The 18,692-nt window shown below is 47.3% G+C and overlaps 1 protein-coding gene across 1 annotated transcript; it reads left to right on the forward strand.

The window, feature by feature from the left end:
- The first annotated feature begins 1,220 nt into the window (after positions 1-1,220).
- On the forward strand, positions 1,221-13,832 carry ITGA2B (integrin subunit alpha 2b). The gene is made up of 30 exons (XM_072646017.1): positions 1,221-1,493; positions 2,213-2,334; positions 2,504-2,601; positions 2,896-3,058; positions 3,254-3,303; positions 3,506-3,551; positions 3,998-4,126; positions 4,293-4,340; positions 4,513-4,556; positions 4,869-4,922; positions 5,128-5,180; positions 5,366-5,574; positions 5,684-5,866; positions 6,237-6,282; positions 6,662-6,772; positions 6,870-6,925; positions 7,037-7,188; positions 7,583-7,708; positions 7,889-7,956; positions 8,370-8,514; positions 8,646-8,738; positions 8,893-8,972; positions 9,674-9,754; positions 10,224-10,353; positions 10,549-10,701; positions 11,155-11,286; positions 12,479-12,592; positions 12,760-12,861; positions 13,059-13,178; positions 13,477-13,832. The coding sequence occupies exons 1-30, from the start codon at positions 1,309-1,311 to the stop codon at positions 13,531-13,533; spliced, it is 3,150 nt and encodes a 1,049-aa protein (XP_072502118.1). The 5' UTR covers positions 1,221-1,308; the 3' UTR covers positions 13,534-13,832.
- Positions 13,833-18,692: the final 4,860 nt, after the last annotated feature.

Consider the following 18,692-nt stretch of genomic DNA (forward strand, 5'->3'; position numbering starts at 1 on the left):
GCCAGCTTAGTAGTGTGTTCATTGGCACCATGGCAGCTATGTAACAGTAATCAGTGAATGGTGACAAGGGTGGGTAAGGTAGCTCTAGGTTACACAGAACGTTTCCTGGAGCATGGGGTGTTTGAGATGAATTCTAAATGTTCCACAACAAGGTGCTTGGTATGCCCCAAGCTGGTAGGTGTACTCTCTGTCCTAAAACAGCTCCAGGTTCTATTGGAAGGGTATAGCAAAAATAAGACAATTAAAGACAAAGTATAGGTGCTGAAGTGGATAGTGTGGAGCCTGGAGTCAGGAAGACTCTTCCTGAGTTCAAGTCTGGCCTCAGACACCTACTTGCTGTGTGACACTTAACCTTATTTGCCTCAATTTCCGTATCTGTAAAAATGAGCTGTAGAAGGAAATGGCAAACCACTGCAGTATCTTTGCCAAGAAAACTCTACATGGGGTCACAGAGAGTAGGATATGATTGAAATGACTCAACAACAACAAAATATACAAAGTAATTTCTAGGGGAAGGCACATGCCTAATCAGAACAGTCTAACAACAGAACTGAGGTTTCAGATGGCACAATGGATGGATTGAGGAGAGGGATGCAGGAGGGATGGGCATCTCTTGCTTGCCTCTGACCTCTTCTTTGTTCTGCTTCCTTGATTACTCCCGTTTCTGCCTCATGTGCTTTTGCTTTTTGTCAGGGCACTCTGCTCTGGATAGCTTCTCTCACATTCCTATGCTGCAATGCTTCCATTTGACTCTAATTCAGCCTTACTGTCAGTCTTCTGCTGAGTAGCCAAAACAGACTAAATGCCAGAGGCCTCAGACACTATTGCCCATGATTTGGTATGACCAATTCACTAGATAAGACTTGAAGGACCCCAACCCCACTTCCTTAGAGGAAGCTGCAGAGCTGTGGTAATGATCATTGGTCATTAGAAGCAAGGAAACAGCTGCCACTGATATTACTCTTGTATCTGCCAGGCAAGGGAGAAGATGGGGGAGGGGAAAGAAGTATTTTCTTTCTCCATTAGGGAAAAGTTAAGATCTTGTCCCCTAACCATAGGGTGCTGCAGCTCCCAAGGGAGTCAGTTCTGAATTCCACCCCAATACATTCATCCCAAGTAGTTTCCTCCACCTACCTAACCAGCAGACTCAATGGGCAGTATTATAGGAATGTTGTCTCATCTGTCACTCAGGGAGTTATTTTGGGGACCAGCTTGATAAGGAGCAACTTCCTGAGGTTGGTAGTGGTGGGAGTGGAAGAAAAGAACTCATTTTAAAGAATTCTATTCAGGGGCATCAGCAGGAGGAAGATGGTTAGAACTCAGTGCCTGCTGCCTGCTCTGTGGCTCTTGGGATGGATACAGCTGCTTCTGGTGCCTGGTGGTCCCCCAGTCTGGGCCCTGAACCTGGATGCTGCGCAGCCAACCCTGTATGTGGGCCCCAATGGCAGCCACTTTGGATTTGCTCTGGATTTCTATGAGGATAGCTATGGCAGGTAAGTCATGGGCCAAGGAAAACTAGATTGTAATACGGACAAAGATGTGTGAGTGCATCTACAGACATAAACCTTTAGGAACATTAGGGCAAAGAAGGCTGTCACCTGGGTTCCTCAAATCATCCACCCACCAACCTGAAGCCTGAAATTCTACCCTTCATTCCATTTCATGGTGTGAATGAAATCTTTCTTTATTAAAATTTCACTATCTCTAGGAGAAATTCTACTTTTAACCCTTATTGAGCATTACCTCCGTGGGAAGCAGTTTTTATGATCGCTTCCAAAGAATTAAGAGCGGGACAGATAAAGTTTTGTGTTGGTAGGAGGGACGGGGCTGGAGGTGGGGAAGCATCACAGAACCCAGCTAGAAAGAGCAGACTTAAGTAAAGGGCTCTGGACCTGCTGTGGTCAGCATGAAAACAACCAGATACGTAAAGAGAATTCAGGCTGGGCCGGAAAAGAAAAGGAATTAAAGACAGACATTATTTATTGTCCTGAGGGCTAGGCTTAAATTCCCCAAGTGAAATGGAGACACTCTTCCCCAGCACACACCCAAGGGCATGGTTTATCATCCCTAAACTCACTTTCCCTCTTACATTACTATGAATCCGTGCCCCAGCCTTTTCCCACAATGTTTGATCAGCCTCATCTTCCTGTCCCTGTGCCCCATGGGTGATGCTGACCAGATGGCCTCAACTCAGGCTCCTTTCTGCCTGCAGCTTTGGCATTGTGGTGGGAGCCCCAAGGGCTGTAAGCCCCCAGGGGGAGGAGACTGGAGGTGTGTTCCTATGTCCCTGGGCAGCCCAGGGAAGTAGCTGCAGTCCGCTGACTTTTGACCTCAGTGAGTCTTGGGCCCCGGATAGGAAGGGGATGGGGGACGAGGGGAGATGGGAACTATAAAGGGGGAGGGGGAGGGTTACTCCACTAGGAGAAAGGTCTTTGCATGGTCTAGAGAGACCATGAGAAGTGGTCCCTGCTTACCTCCAACCCAAGTTCTCTCTCCCTTCTAGAGGATCAGACCAGCAAGGTGGGCGCGATCACCTTCAAAACCTTCAAGACCAAGCAAGGGCTTGGTGCATCCGTTGTCACTTGGAAGGACAACATTGTGGTGGGTACTGGGCAAGCATGGGTCTTGTAGTATGGGGACCAGGCAGGTATGAAGTAGGGCATTGGACTGACATGGAAGAGCTAGAACTTGGGCATTGGATAGGCAGGAGATATGGAGAGGCACTACGATGGTCACAGAGCGAACACTGGGCAGCCGTGGCCAGGCAGGGAGAGGAGAGGAGGGAGGAAGGCAAAGCCAGGTCACAAAGCCCTGAGTGCGGGGGAGGCTGCGGAGAGGGGAATCCATGCGCGCCCCCTCAGCCCCAGGACCCTCTACGTCCCGCCCCTCCCGCAGGCATGCGCTCCCTGGCAGCATTGGAACGCTCTGGAGCAGACCGAGGAGGCCGGAAAGACCCCAGTCGGGAGCTGCTTCGTGGCGCACCTCAGGAGCGGCCGTCGGGCAGAGTATGCTCCTTGCCGGGAGAATGCCATGAACCAGCTCTACTTCGGGAACTCCCGTGAGCCACACCCCGTCCCCGCGACTCGCCCAGTTCCTCCCGTGGGGCTACCCCTACAAATGGCCGGGCCTCTGAGGGCCCTAATGGTGGCCACGTCCCTCTCCTTGGTCCTGCCCTTTAGTTCTCGGGAGGGGCCCTTAGCCAGGTCAACTGACCTGACTCCTCTCTTTTCATCTCTTCTCCACCCGGGTCCAGGCAGAGACTTGCGCTACTGCGAAGTAGGATTCAGTTCCACGATCACTCAGGTGAATGAGGGGTGCAGGGCAGAAGACGAGAGAAATTAGAATTGGGGGGCAGAGATGGGATTCAGAATAGGGGCACATTCTGAATCCCCACAATAAGGGGATCTTATTAAATGTTCCTTTGATTTGATTATTGAATTGCGGGGAGGGACCTGTCAGCCTGGGGAGCTTCTCACCCTTCTCACCTTCTGTACTTTCCTTTCAGTCTGGGGAGCTGGTTCTGGGGGCTCCTGGAGGCTACTATTTCCTAGGTATCATCCTTCCCTTACGCTACTCAGCCCCACTTCCCCTCTTTTTTTTTTTTTAAGTAGTTAAATGGGAAAGTTTTATTCGATAAATATAATCTGGCAAACTTCTAAAAGATTTACTGACAACTGCACAGTATGCAAGCTTCATTAACTGTCAGTGTACAGAAAATTTTTAAAAGGATTTCATTACATAGCCAAAGTGTCTGAGGTCCAACTTTTCAACTAAGTATTGCTACAATGAACTTCCCCTCCTCTCTCCGATCAGTTTTGTTCCCCAGGAGAGATGGGTGGCAGAACACCATCCTTGGCACCCTGAGTGACTGAAATGGGAACGCCATCCTGACCCACAATGCACTATCCCCCCTGTTCTGGGCTGGGTCATTGGACTTAGGAGTGCTGCAGGGAAAAGACTTCACTAACCTCAGACCAAACTGTCTTCCACTCATCAGGTCTGCTAGCTCAGGCTCGGCTTTCTGATATCATGTCCAGCTATACCCCATCCTCACTTCTCTGGACCGTGCCTTCCCAGCGCCTGAGCCAGGACATCTTTAAGTCTGAGTACCAAGACGCCTACCGGGGTATTGGGTCCTTTCCTCATTCCCCAGCCCATGGTCATCTGCCCTACTCCCATTCTCTTGCCTACCCTCATCCACTCGTTCCTCCTTCCTTTTGGTCCTTAGCCTTTCCTTCTAGGTGAGTGGGTGGAGGAGTGGTGCCTTGTCAATGAATGCTTCCTGTCCACAGGGTACTCAGTGGCTGTAGGAGAATTTAATGAAAACCCTAAAGATACAGGTAAGACAGTTCCATCCACCCAAGGGTTTACATTGAGTGAGGGAGGTAGTCCTGAGAGGGAGGAATTTCCCAGTCCCTGAGATAAAAAGGAAAAATTCTAAATGTGCCCCTCATGACTCCAGGGTAAAGGGTTGTCTCCAAGTTGCTCAGGGGTTGGGCTATTCTTCTCCAGAATATGTACTGGGTGCCCCCAACTGGAGCACGACGCTGGGAGCGGTGAGTTCCTCCATCTTCCTAATTCCATCACCAGTGCCCCGCCCTGCCCCCACCAACTCAGCTCCCTTCAATCCAGAACTCCAAAATGACCTTTCCTAATGTGCCTTTTCCTTTCCCCTCTTTCATCTCCCTTTCTATTGCCAGATCATCCCCCAGTGGGACCATTGGTTAAGGGGATCCCTCATGATTGGCTGGGCTTCCCACAATGAGGCCAGTAGTCAAAAGGACCTTCCATAATTCCCACCAAGCCCTTAGGTTCCCCAGACACCCACCCCTGTCTCCAGTGGAACTGAGGCCCCACCTTCCCCACAGGTGGAGATTTTGTATCAGAATTACAGTATCCTGCATGTTCTTCAAGGAGACCAGGTTGGGGGAAGAGGGAGCCTGGATGGGGCAGGAAGGGTTTGGGCTGTGGGAGAAGGCAGTCCATGGATGGGAGGGACTCTGCCTGCCTATGCTCTGTTACGTTGTCAGTGTCATGGGATGTGTTCGTATGTTGAGGACTATCTGGATTGACCCAAGTTGAAAAAAGAGATAGAAACCCTGGAATGTAATACGCATCTCCCTATAGGTTGCATCATACTTTGGGCACACAGTGGCTGTGACTGACATCAACAGGGACGGGTGAGGAGTGGTGACATCCCATTGTGGGAAAGCCTCTTACTGGGCATATGACACCTAGCACTTCAAAAAGTCCAGTGCCTTAGAGTGAGACCAGGACTGAGCTCTAATTCTGCCCCTGTAGCCCTTGGTTGGGGTTGGTGTCCTGTCCTCCTCCACTTGGGGATGACAATCACACCATTTAACAGGAGAGATGACCTGCTGGTAGGTGCCCCACTCTTCATGGAGCAAAGAGGCAATCGGAAGCTGGCAGAAGTAGGGAGAGTATATGTCTACCTGCAGCTACGAGCCCCACATACCCTGGGCAAGCCCAGGCATCTGACTGGCACAGAGTTATATGGGCGCTTTGGCTCAGCTATCGCTCCTCTTGGTGATGTGGACCAGGATGGGTACAATGGTGAGGTCAAAGGCATCAGGAAGAGGAGGAGGAGGAGGAGGAGACAGACTTGGGGTCCTGAGTGTGCTGAATGAAAAGACATAAAGGCTGCTCCTCTTTCCTTTCTCAGATGTCGCAATAGGTGCTCCATTTGGGGGCCCCAATGGACAGGGCCGAGTGTTTATATTCCGGGGACAGGATGAGGGCCTGAGCCCACGCCCATCACAGATTCTAGATAGCCCTTTCCACCAAGGTTCTGGCTTTGGCTTTGCCCTGAAAGGGGCCACCGATATTGATGCTAACGGATACCCAGGTGCCTGCCTTGTTCCAGCCTAGGCTGCTCCCATTCTAATCTAGTGTGGCCATTCTTGGGATAGACCCAAACTGGGCAGGAGAGTTCCTCAGATACTGCCTCCCAGTGTCAGGGACTTCCTTCTAGTCTGGTTCCCACACCTAGATCTACTGTTTCATGGTCCCCAGACCTCTTCCTTTCCCTTTCTTTGATCTAAGCTGAATCCCACATCTGGATCCCTAATTATTCACCTTTATTTAGCCCAAATTTCCATGGGGGAGATGGACAAGAGTAAACAAAGAGGAATCCATAGCTTTTAAACTAATGATGGGGGAGAATAAGGCCTGACATGCAATATTTTCATTTCTGACTCTACCTTCTGTGCCCACAGACCTGCTAGTGGGGGCATTTGGAGCCAGCCAAATGGTGGTTTACAGGTGAGCACTGACATGGAGCAGTTCCCATAAGGGAACTGCTGTGGCTTCCTTGAGAAGTATATACTTACAGGGGTCACGTTACAGTAGGAGCAGACAAGCATGTGAACTAGATGGTGGTACAGTGGATAAAACGCCAGTGCCAGTCAGGAAGACCTGAGTTCAAATCTGTCTTCAGATACCTACTAGCTGTGTGACCCTGGGCAAGTCACTTCACCCTGTTTGCCTCAGTTTCCTTATCTGTCAAATGAACTAGAGAAGGAAATGGCAAACCACTCTGGTATCTGTCAAGAAAGCCCTAAATGGGGTCACAGAGAGTTAGGCACAACTGAAAAACAACTAAACAACATCAGGGCATACGAGTCTGTTGTGTATTCCCTAGGGCTCAGCCTGTGGTGTTGGTCACTGTCCAATTACTGGTACCAGAGGTGTTGAACCCAGCTGTGAAGAACTGTGAACTTCCCAGGCCCAAGACCACAGTTGCAGTCAGCTGGTGAGGAGGAGAGGGCACAGATGCGGTTCCTTGAGAGTGATGAGTTAATCTTTTCCCTGAGCACTTCAATGTTTAAAGACTCCTTTTTCCCTCCTAGTTTCAATATCCAGATGTGTATGAGCATCAGTGGGCACAACATTCCCAAGAAGCTTCGTGAGTAGCACTGCCCAGGCTTAAGGAGCGCAGGTCTGGGCACACCTGGTGGGCTTGCCAACACTGGCATTAGCTCGCCTCTCCCTCCCTTCCCTTTTCTTTTGTGCCCAGGTATAAATGCCGAGCTGCAGCTGGATCGATTGAAAACACAACAGGGCCGGAGGGTGCTATTGCTGAGTTCTCTGCAATCAAGTTCCACTGTAGAATTAGAGCTCAGCAGTGGGCATGTCCCTATCTGCCATGATGCCAAGGCTTTCTTGCGGGTACAGTAAGGGCAGGATTGGGGTTAACAGTGTCAGAGTTTAAAGAGCACAAGGCCAAATATTTTCATTAGAAAAATAAGATATTTAAGTAGGATACTGTCCTAGAATGACATTACACCAATGCCCACTAGAGAATTTCAGCTGGTATTGAATTGTGGCAAAGAGCTGTAATGGTAGCTAAAAAAAAAAAATCTAATACAGCATTCTTTACATTGCCACAACTGTCACTGAGCTTTTCTTCCCTGGTTCCCATGACTCCTGATATTGAAGGCTGGACTTGGTGAGGTAAGGGAATGAAGGTGGGAATTTCCAGGTGAAGGTTGGAGACTGGAGGAATCTCTGATCTGTGTATGGGGGAAGGTCTTACTTTCCACTCCCGTTATCTCACCTCCAGGATGAGGCTGAATTCCGGGACAAGCTCAGCCCTATCATGCTCAGCCTTAATGTGTCCCTAAAGAATGAGGGAGCTGGAGGGCCCCTGCCACTCGTGCTGAATGGAGACACTCATGTACAAAAGCAGGTAAACACAGGATCAGCCGGGGAGCCAGGATGGACCTTGAGAAAGGAAGTGATAGAGAAGGGAAGTAAAGAAGAGGATGAGGTGGCCAGTCAGTGACGGGGATAATGAAGTAAAGGGAGCAGAATGAGAAAATTATTCAATCCTGGACCCAAACTCCTGATGTGCCAACTTACCCTCTAGACTCGTATCATACTGGACTGTGGAGAAGATGACATATGCGTGCCCCACTTACAACTCACTGCCAGCACGTAAGCGGGCCCTTACCCCGTCCCCAGTCTGATATTCTCAGCCAGCCTTTGCCCCTTTCCTCCCACTATGACCTGGGATAAATCACTCAACATCTCTGGCCTTCAGTTTTCTCATCTTGTAGATGAGAATTCGATGAATAACTGAAAGAAAGCAGGTTTGCCGGACCAAACGAGGGTCCCTTCCACCTCCAAGCTGTGATTTTCTGAACCTTGTTACCTCTATTCCCATCTCTCTCCATCTTCCCTGTCCTCATACCCTGAACCTTCCCCTAACCCCACCCCAGTGCCCACATTCCCCATGCCCAATCTCCATCTCCTTGTCCCTCCTACACTATGGGTGCCCTTTATGCCACATGACTCTGTCACCCCTTGGCTGGCTCATGCCAACTTTCCTCTCACTGTGCTTCTTCCAGGCAAGGCTCACTCTTCATTGGGGCAGACAATGTGCTGGAGCTGCGGATGAACGCCTCCAATGAGGGTGAGGGTGCCTATGAGGCTGAGCTGGCAGTTCATCTGCCCCAAGGCACCCATTTCATGCAAGCCCTGAGTGATGTCAAGGTGAGGGCATCTGATGCTGCTTCTGCCCTTCTCAGGCACCCTGGGTCACTGTGAACCTGGAAGATATTTACTCTTTTGAGTACCAAATGGGTACCTGTGAAGTCAAATCCCTCCCTTCCTCCCCTGCACAGAACTTTGAGAAACTGCTTTGTATCCAGAGGAAGGAGAATGAGAGTCAGTTAGTGCTGTGTGAACTGGGCAACCCCATGAAGAAGGATTTCAGGGTAAAGGGGCACACCCTGGTCTGGCTGCAGGAGATGCCTGAAGGCGGGGGAGGGGAGGGAGGGAAGGAGTCTGGGCCACAAGACAGTGGTCCTGAAGCATGTTGCCTTGGGGGACAAGGAGTGTCCCTGACAGCGGCCTCCTTTGCCTTTGAAGATGGGAATCCTGATGCTGTTGAGTGTGGGGAGCCTAGAAGAAGCTGGGGACAGTGTCTCCTTCATGCTGCAGATTAAGAGGTAATAAGGACATATTGCTGACTGTCTCAGGGTGGGGAGAGGGAAGGAACAGAGGGACGGTTAGGGTTTGGAAGTCGAAACTTTTTGAAAAAAAAATGTTAAAAATTGTTTTAACATATAATGGGGGGAACAAAATATATTTTTAAAAATTTTAAAGAGATAATGAGGGTAGCCTCATTATCCATGCCTTCATCCCCTTTAATTGAACATTACTGATATATTCACCTAGAAAAGGCTTCTAAAGGTCATAGGATGTTGGTGCTAGAAGGGACCTTAGAGTTCATCTGGTTCAAGTCCTTCATTTTACAGATGAGGATATTGATGCCCAGGGAGTATGTGACTTAAGGTTACATGGGCAGGATTAGAACTAGGGTCTCCTACCTCCAAATTCAGTGCTTTTTCCTCTGTCATGCTGCCTCCTCTCATTGATCTCCCTGCTCCTGGGCAAGAAGGCTCATTGATGGTCTAATTCTCAGGAACAGGTTTTAGGGTCTCCCAGGCATCAACGTTTCAAGCCATTTCTGCAGGCTATAGTAGAGGGTAAGTCCCTCTGCCTCCAGCCTCAGAGAAGCCTGAGCTGTCCCCAGGGATGCTCAGTCCTGGTTCTCTCCTCACCACAAGGCTCCAGGGCTGCCCCAGGTTGAGGCACCTTCCCTTCCTGTCTTCCTCCACTCATCTCCATCCTTCCTCTTCTTCAACAGCAAGAATAGTCAAAATCCCAACAGTGAAGCTTTTCACCTGGAGGTCCCAGTCAAAGCCAAAGCCCAAGTGGACCTATTTGGGTGAGGGGGCTGAGTCTGGAGAAGGAGGAATTGAGCCTTTGAAGGGGAAGGAGAGCTGCTGATGAGGGAGGGCAGGACAAGAGAGGGGGGACTGGATTGGGAGAGAGGAATTGGATCATGGCAGGGAGCAGGATGGAATGGGATGGAGAGGGGTTGGATTAGAAGGCAGGGGGATAGAATGGTATGGAATGGGTTGGGGAGGGGATGGAATGGGAGGGAGGAGGATAGAATGAGATAGAATGGGGTCAGAGAGGGAATGGAATGGGATGCAATGGATGGAATGGGAGGGAGGAGGATAGAATAGGATGAAATGAGAGGGAGAGGGGATGGAATGGGAGGGAGGGGATAAAATGGGAGGGAGATGGAATGGAATGGAATGGAAGGGAGAGGGGATAGAATGGGAGAGGGGAGACAGAATGAGATGAAAGGATAATGTGTAGAAGAAGGAGGGGGCTCTGGTATTTGGCAGGAACTCTTTCCCAGCTTCTGTAGTGCTCTCCCCACCCCCTGAGGAGACCCAGGGGAATGAGGACCTAATAACTGTAGACTGGAGTACCTACAAGATGGAAGATACTTCCAAGGTGGAACATGCATTTGAGGTATAGAGCAGCTGGGTAGAATGTGTGCTCAGGATGGGCTGGAAAAAAAATAATCTCCTCTGTCTTTGGGTCCTCACCCTGCATGACTCATGGTCTCCCAGGTTTAGGTGAAAGGGAGTGAGGGGGGTACAGGGTGATCCTGTCAGGGAAGGGAGCTGGGAGGCCCATACTTGACTCCCTTTCTTCCTCCTCAAGCTCTACAACCAGGGTCCAGGGACAGTGACTGGGCTCTGGCTTTGGGTAGGCTTCCCTAGCCATTCCCAGACTGATGACCTGCTCTATGTACTGGATGTTCAGGCCCAAGGTGGCCTCCAGTGCTCTGCTCGGCCTCCTCCTAATCCCCTCAATGTAAGAATCTGCAAGGATGGCAGGATGGGGTAGGGGATCAGGTGGGGAACAGATGGGTAAAGGAGGGAAATCCCTGGGGATTGGCACACTGGAGTGATGAAGGGAGCCCTGGGGTCAAGCAGAAAGACGTCCAAGTAAAGGAAAAAGAGGAGAGAAGGAAGGGGAAGAAGGGCCAGAAAGGGACCTCAGAGGTCAGCTAGTTCAAGAATGCCTTATACAACACAACATCCACATCCAAGAGGCTGGAGGGAGGTCTGGGGAGAGAGACAAAGCTTCCCTCCAACTTGAGTAGGGAAAGGTGAGGAAGGAAGCAGTGTTCAGGTGGGGGTTACAGCTGGGAAACCCTTGGGGTGAGGATGTGAAAGAGGAGATGGGAGCATTCCCATCTAGGGAGACTAGGAAAGTCTGTTCAGCATACAGAATCTGAGGACATCCATGCTTATACCTCTGCAGCTGAAAGTTGGACAACCTACCCCTGCTCCCAGCTCTACCCCCACCCGCCCTTTCCAGCATGAACGAGAGAAGAGGAATGTTTTTACTCTAGAGCATCCAGGGCCCTCTGGGCTCCAAGAACCAATAGTCCTGGTGAGCTGTCTATCCTGTGCCCCTGCGCGGGGACAAGGACAGGGCCACCTTCCTTCAGCTCTTTTATCCATTCACCACAGGCTTTGTTCTTTTCAAAGCAGCCTTTTCTCTGAGTGTCTCCCATGATGACTACCTGTTGTTGTGATCCTCCACTGGATATAGGGTCTGGGTGACGTAGGTTCTCCGTGTAAGACATGGAAACTACTACTAATGAGGGAGAATGGTTTGGGATGGAGGAGCTGGGGAAAGGAGCCCAATAAATACTTACTAAGGACTCTGGATTTGGAGTCAGAGGACCTAGATTCAAATCCAGACTGCTCCTTACTATCTGTGATCTTGGACAAGTCATATCTCTCCGGGCCTTAGTTTCCCCATCTATAAAACCAATAGGTTAGAATGTTGTTATTCAGTTATTTCAGTCACAGCCAACTCTTCCTGACTCATTTGAAGTTTTCTTGGCAAAAATTCTGGAGTGGTTTGCCATTTCCTTCTCCATTTCATTTTACAGATGAAGAAACTGAGGCAAATAGGGTAAAGTGACTTGCCCAGGGTCACACAGATAATAAGTGTCTGAGGCCAGATTTGAACTCGGGTTCTCCTGACTCCAGGCCCAGTGCTTTAGCCACTGAATCTAACTGCCGTAATGGAATGGAATAGATGAACTTTAAGGTTCCTTAGACTTTTGAGTATTATGCCCTGTGAAAACTTTTTCTGTGTAAGGCATTTTGCAAGAAACAAAGTGGTTTTAAGACATTTGTGTGTGTGTGTGTACACACACACACACACACACACACACATGAGTATGTAGAGTCAGTGTGGATAGACTTTTGGGAGGGAGGAAGTCAGGAAGACCAAGCTTTATCTTCCACCTCAGATATTTACTACATGGCCCTGAGCAAACCCTTCTCCACATTGTCTTAACCTCGGCGTTTATCTTTAAAATGGATATGATAACAGCACTTGCCTTATGGGAATGTTGTGATGTTCAAGGGCTGGCAAAGCCTTGAGGGGTTTGAGGGCTTGGCAAACCTTAAAGGGCTATCTATATGCATATCAAGTCTGTGGAAATTGATGAGCCCCCTCATTTTCTGCCTGGCAAGGGAGGAAAAGAGTGAGCTTGGGAGTGGAGGGGATGAGAGAGCCAGGGGCAGGAAGCAGAGGGTACCTGATGGGTTGGCGATATCCCTGACAGAACTGCGATAGTTGGCCCTGCACCCGGGTGGAGTGTGAGCTGAAGCAGATGGAGCGAGGCCAGCGGGCCATGGTCACCATATCCACCATTCTATGGATGCCTGGCCTCCTCAAGGTACTGAGGGTGGTAGCCAAGAGTGCAAGGCACCAGCCCTGGACTGCTGGGATCCTGGGGAGAGCATGGGTTATGTACATGAAACATTTATGGGTGGATACAGGTTAGTGTGCTCAGACTCATGCTGGGTTTACCTCCTCTTCATTTTTTGACTTTCCTCTCACCAGAGGCCTTTGGAACAGTTTGTCCTGAAGTCTGAAGCCTGGTTCAATGTCTCTGGGCTACCTTACAATGTGCCAGCTGAGAGTCTGCCTCATGGAAATGTTGTGGTTAGTTCATTGGGATGGGTTTGTGGCAGCTAGACCCAAAGGGATGGGAGCAGGTAGGGACCAGGGGCCCTGTCCTTGACTCAAAGGAATTCACCCATATGTGGAATAAAGGGCAGACTGCCATACTGGGCACCACTAGGCCACTACCCCATCTGGAGAGGTGTTTCTGAAATGGAACTGGGGCGTTGTCCACTCAGGTGGAGACCAAGCTGCTTCGAGTTCACCTGGAAGAAAGGGAGATTCCCACCTGGTGGATGGTCGTGGGCGTGATGGGTGGTCTACTTTTGCTGGCCTTGCTCATCTTTGTAATGTGGAAGGTAAGGGCACAAGAGGGGCTGGAGCCTAGAAGAGGAGGGTCAAGGCTAGCCCTCTGGTGTGGCCTTAACTATTATGGGAGTAAGCAGCGTTCCAGTTAAGTGAAGTAATAAGATCTAAGAAGATCCAGGGCCCCCAAAGACTTCTCCCAATGGGGGATGCCGTGCCCAAGGCTCATTCCTTTGGAATAAGTGTTGTTCTCTTTCCCCTCTTCTACAAGATGTTGGATGATTGGAGTAGCTGGTCCCTAAGGCTCAATATCTGATGATTCTGTTCTCCCCTCCTTCCCTGCTTTCCCAGGTTGGCTTCTTCAAAAGGAATCGCCCACCCCTGGAAGAAGAGGAGGAAGAGGAATAAATAAATCCTTCCTCACCTCCCTCCTGCCTACTTTGAAGGAAGGCCTCTTTTCTTACTTGGGTTGGTGACCTTTGCTGCTTTTCCTTCCCTCCACTGGCTGTATCCACCTACCTGACCCTGAACCTTAAAGCCACTCTTTGTGTGTGCGGAGGGTGAAGGAGGGAAGGCACAGCTGAACCTGGCCAGACAAGCCCTTCCAAATCCAGGCTTCTCTTGCCACTCTCCCTCCAACATAGATCCTTTTGATTTTGTCATGATTCCCAGAAAAATGAACCCCAATAAATGAATCCGAAACCATATCCCATATGATTTTGTCTTCTATGATGAAAGAGAGTGGGTTTGGGAAGGAGTTGGCCTGGGAACCCTCTGGAGACTGGCATTTCTAAGGTGTGGTGGTCAGTGGAGGACTGGAATGGGAGAAACATAAGGGGAGTATATCTGGGTCAATCTCTTTGTGAGTTTTTTTTTTTCTGTCTACTGTCACTAGTGATAAATCGCCATTCAACCTTGGCCCTAGGCATCTGGGAGAGGGTGGTAACGATGTAGAAAGTGGTGGTTGGGAGTAGGGGGGAGGGAGTGTGAGTGTGTGAAAGAGCAAAAATGGGATTAGGAATGAGAAAGTAGAATGGGGGAGGGGATGGAATTGGAGGAGGGGGATGAAAAGGCATGAAGAGGGTGAAATGGAAAGGAGGGAGATAGAATGGGAGTGAGGGGACAGGAATAGAAGGAAGGAATTGGAAAGGAGGGAGATGGATGGAAAGGAGGTGAAATAGGAGGGAGAAGAGATGGAATTATCTAATGAATGGGAGGGGACGCTGGGATAAGAGAAAGGATGGAATCTAGAGGTGGGGGAGCAGTGGAAGGGTTTGTCAGTAAGGGAGGCAATAAATCCCTTTGATTCAGGCATTAGATAAATATGTGTTGGTGATAATGGAAGGCTAAATCCCAAAATGAGCTGAGATGTGCAGAAAGTACTGAATGGGAGAGAAAGGGCTTTTCCACATATATTTAGAAAAGAAGAGCAGGGAAGGTATGTGCTGCTTGGGGGACAAAGTGTAATGGGGAGATCTTGACAAAGTCTCCTAATGGTGGATGGAAAAATATGGGCTGGATTACAGGTGGATTCCTGGATGGTCAAGCAATCTTACTCAAAGAATGGGATATTTTGAAAAAAATATTGGACTTGGAGTAAAGAGAGATTCCCATTCTTGACCTAATACAAGCTCTGTGACTCTAGGTTAATCCCTTTATCTTGCTTAGTCTCAATTTTCTCATCTGCAAAGTGGAAATAATACTTGCACTGCCCACCTCACAGGATTTTGTGAGGAAATGACTTTATAAATCTAAAAAATGCCTTCTAGCCAGTTAACTTCCAGACAAGATGACTGCCCAAATAAAAATAGAAGGATCAGCTCTCACATTCTAAGCAGAAAAAACCCTAAAAGTCAAACCACACCCCAAGTAATGATCAAGAGACTTGAAGCAGAGCCAGGATAGGTGACTCCTTTCAGTCCAGAACTACACAAAAAAGTCAGCCAGAAGGCCACAGGCATTGGGAAAGGGGACCACCAACAAAGCCCAGCCCCCTACCACACACATAGACAAACAAGCCCTCTGCCTCCCACTGTCAACAGATCCTGGCCAGGGAAATGCATAAACTACACGGCTCTATGTGCAGAGGCAACAAGAATGGAAGCTTCCCCAAGAAAGTCACAGGGTGGTCAAAAAGCTCCAAGATGGTTGGAAATGGCGCATAGGCACCAGGAGCAGCAGTAACCAGCGTGGGTGAGTCAGAATTCAGACCAGGTCAGTGGAGGAGTCCTAGGGCTCCAAGGTCCCGAACTCTCTGTCCTGAGATGCCATACAGGTCCCTAAAGATTCGTTGTTCTGTACCTCAAAAATCCAGGAGGGCCTCACCCAGGAAGGTGGAGCTTAATTTAATAGGCACCAAGGTGACCTTCAGAGAGGACAAGCACAGCAAGGTCTAGACCCTGCCCCAGTTCATAAACTGAAGCCAGAAAGAAGAGTAGACAACAAGTTACCCATTAGTACAAAGAATTATTGCAGCTCTAGAGATGCCGCAAAAATCCAGTGTAGAAAGTGAAAATAACTCCATGAACATCTGCAAGACTCAAAGGAAAAAATGGATTTTCTACAAGGACTGTATTAATACCTAGAAGGAATAAAGTAAGAAATTTAAAAATGAGATACAAACTCTGAAGGAAAGAACTGAAGAGCTAGTAAATATCTCAGAAGGGAGAGCAGTTAACTTTATCCACTCCCTGAAAATTAGAATGCATCAAACAGAAACTAATGATTCTTTGAGACAGCAAGATATATTAGAACAAACCCAAAACTTTGAATAATAGAAGTTGATGTAAGAAATCTGATGTCAAAAACAAGTGACCTGTAAAATGTCAAGGAGAGACCATTTAAGAATCACTAAACTCCTTGAAAACCATGAAAAAAACAAACAAACTGGACACCACTCCTGTCTATTACAATATAGGGCAAAGTGAACACAGAAAGGATCTCCCAATCCTTTCCTGAAAGGAACCCGAAAAGGAAAAGTCCCAGGAATGCCATAACCAAAATCCAGAACTTTCACACCAAAGAAAAAATATTGCAAGCATTCAAGTAACTGAAGTCAGGATTCCATATGACCTGATATATGACCTGAGATTTTGGAATATAATATTTTAAAAGGCAAAAATATGAGATTAAAACCAAGAATAATTTGCCCTGCAAAGCTGAGTATCATCCTACAGGGAAAGAAATTGATCTTTAATGGAATAAAGGACTTTCAAGCACATCTGATGAAAAGACCAAAACTGCAGTGAAACTTTAAAATACAAATACGAGAGAAAAGAGAAACTTAGGAAAGTAAATTTACTTGAGCAATTGGAAGGGCTTGTATGATGATGAAGTGCTAAAATCTAATAAGGGGAAGAAACAAGCTTCTTGTCTTGTTTAATGTGTTCAAGGTCATGGGGGTGTGTGTGGATTAGTTCTGTTTTGAAGGTTTTAAGTGGAAAAAGAGAAGAATAAACATTATAGAAGGGAAGGAGAAGAAAGTGGAATTTGCTATTTTTCATAATTGAGATGCTTGAGGATGGAGTAAATGATGGGAGAGGGTGGACCTAGATGAACCTCTCAATTGGAGATAGACAAAGGATTGAACACACACACACACACACACACACACACGTTTTGTATAGAAATACATCGAACTCAACAGGCAAACCAGGGATGGAAGAGTCCCCAAAAAACAAACTTTCTAATCCTGAAAGGGGAATTAAAAGGAAAAACAAAGACAAAGAATTGGAACTTAAGGGGATTCCCTCCCTAAGGGGAGAATGGCTGAGCCACTTGAGGTATGTGAATGGAATGGAACGTTTTTGTGCATTAAGAAATGAGAGAAAAGATGATTCCAAAGAGAGACATAGTAAGACTTGTATGAACTGATGCAGACTAAAGTGCGCAGAGCCGAGAGAATAATGGGGACAAAGACAGCATGGAGGAGAGGAAGAGGAAGACAACAGTAGGGAAATCTTGTCAGCTGGAACATAGGTCACATGGTGTAGTGAATGGGGTGCTGGGCTTCCATCAGTATCTAGGATCTACCCTTTTCTAGCTGGAAGGAAGGAGGAAGGGAAGAAGAGAAGAAAGGGGGAAAGGAAAAGAAAGAGGGAATGAAGGAAGGAAAAAGGGAAGGACAGAAGGAAGGAGGAAAGGAAGGAAAGACAGAAAGGAAGGGAAAGTGGGAAGGAAGGAAAGATAGAAGAAAGGAGGAAGGTAAAGAAGGAAGGAGGAAAGCAAAGACAGAAAGAAGGAAGGAAAAAACAAAGGAATGAAAGAAGGAAAAAAAAGAAGGAAATATTTATTAAATATCTACTGTCCCAGGCACTGTGCTACAAGGTTTACAAATACTGTCTCATTTGCTCCTCACAACAATCCTGAGAGGTAGGTGCTGTGATTATCCGTATTTTACAGTTGAGGAAACTAAGATGGAAAAGAGAGCTTCATCAACATGCCCAGTGTCACACAGCTGCCAAGTATCTGAGGCCTAATTTGAACTGAGGTCTTTCTGACTCTAAGCCCATCCATGGACCATTCAGCCACTCAGGGCCCGAATTTCCTCATCTATAAAATCGGGATAACAATACCTCAAAGGGTTGCAATTAAGAAAGCATTTTGCAAACCTTAAAGTGATATATAATGTGAATTCTTTTTTAAAAAAATTGTTCTCAACTTAATGAACAACCTTCTCCCAAGAGAACATATAAATAGGACAGAAAAAGAGGATTCTACAAGAAACCACAAATCTCTATTACATACGATTTGCTTAAAAAAAAAAAAAAAAGGAAAGTATGTAATAAATTCATAGGGGCATCTAAGTGGCACAATAGCTAGGACACTGGGCCTGGAGCCAGGAAGACCTCATTTCAAATTCAGCCTCAGAAACTCACTAGCAGTGTGATTCTGAGTAAATAATTTAACCAATGTTTGACTCAGTTTCCTTATCTGTAAAATGAGGATAATAGTAACACCTACTTCTTAGGATTAAGAGATAATATCTGCAAAGTGCTTTGCGATCTTTAAATGGCTGTATATACGCTAGCTATTATTATTATGTACAATTTTATTTTTAGAATATGTATAATAAATTCAAGATATTGCTTTCAAAGCTGTCCTGTTTCTCTATTTCCTTCCAAACCTTTTATCTATTCTCTTCTATACATTTTTAAAAAATGCATCAAGGTTTTTTTATCTGGTCTTTCTTTTCTCTTTTTTTAGGGGGAAGGAGGGGATGCTACCCTATCCCTAATCTTCCTCTTCCTCTCATCCCCTCAGAAAAGAAAAAAAAAGACAACCCTTGTAACAAATATGCATAATCAAATAAAGTGCATTCTCACATTGATTATGTCAAAAAATGTATATCTTATTCTATTTCTGTCAGGAAGAGGTGTAGCTTGCTTCATCAGTGGTCCATTGGAATCTTGTTTAGTATTTCACTCATCAGAGTTCTTAAGTCTTTCAAAGTTATTTTTCACTACAATATTGTTATTATATTTTGTTGTTGTTTGGTTGTGTTCTACTCTTTGTGACCCCCATCTGGGGTTTTCTCGCAAAGACACTGGAATAATTTGTCATTTCCT

This window comes from Notamacropus eugenii, chromosome 2 (genome assembly GCF_028372415.1).
Source record: "Notamacropus eugenii isolate mMacEug1 chromosome 2, mMacEug1.pri_v2, whole genome shotgun sequence".
Classification (NCBI taxonomy): domain Eukaryota; kingdom Metazoa; phylum Chordata; class Mammalia; order Diprotodontia; family Macropodidae; genus Notamacropus; species Notamacropus eugenii.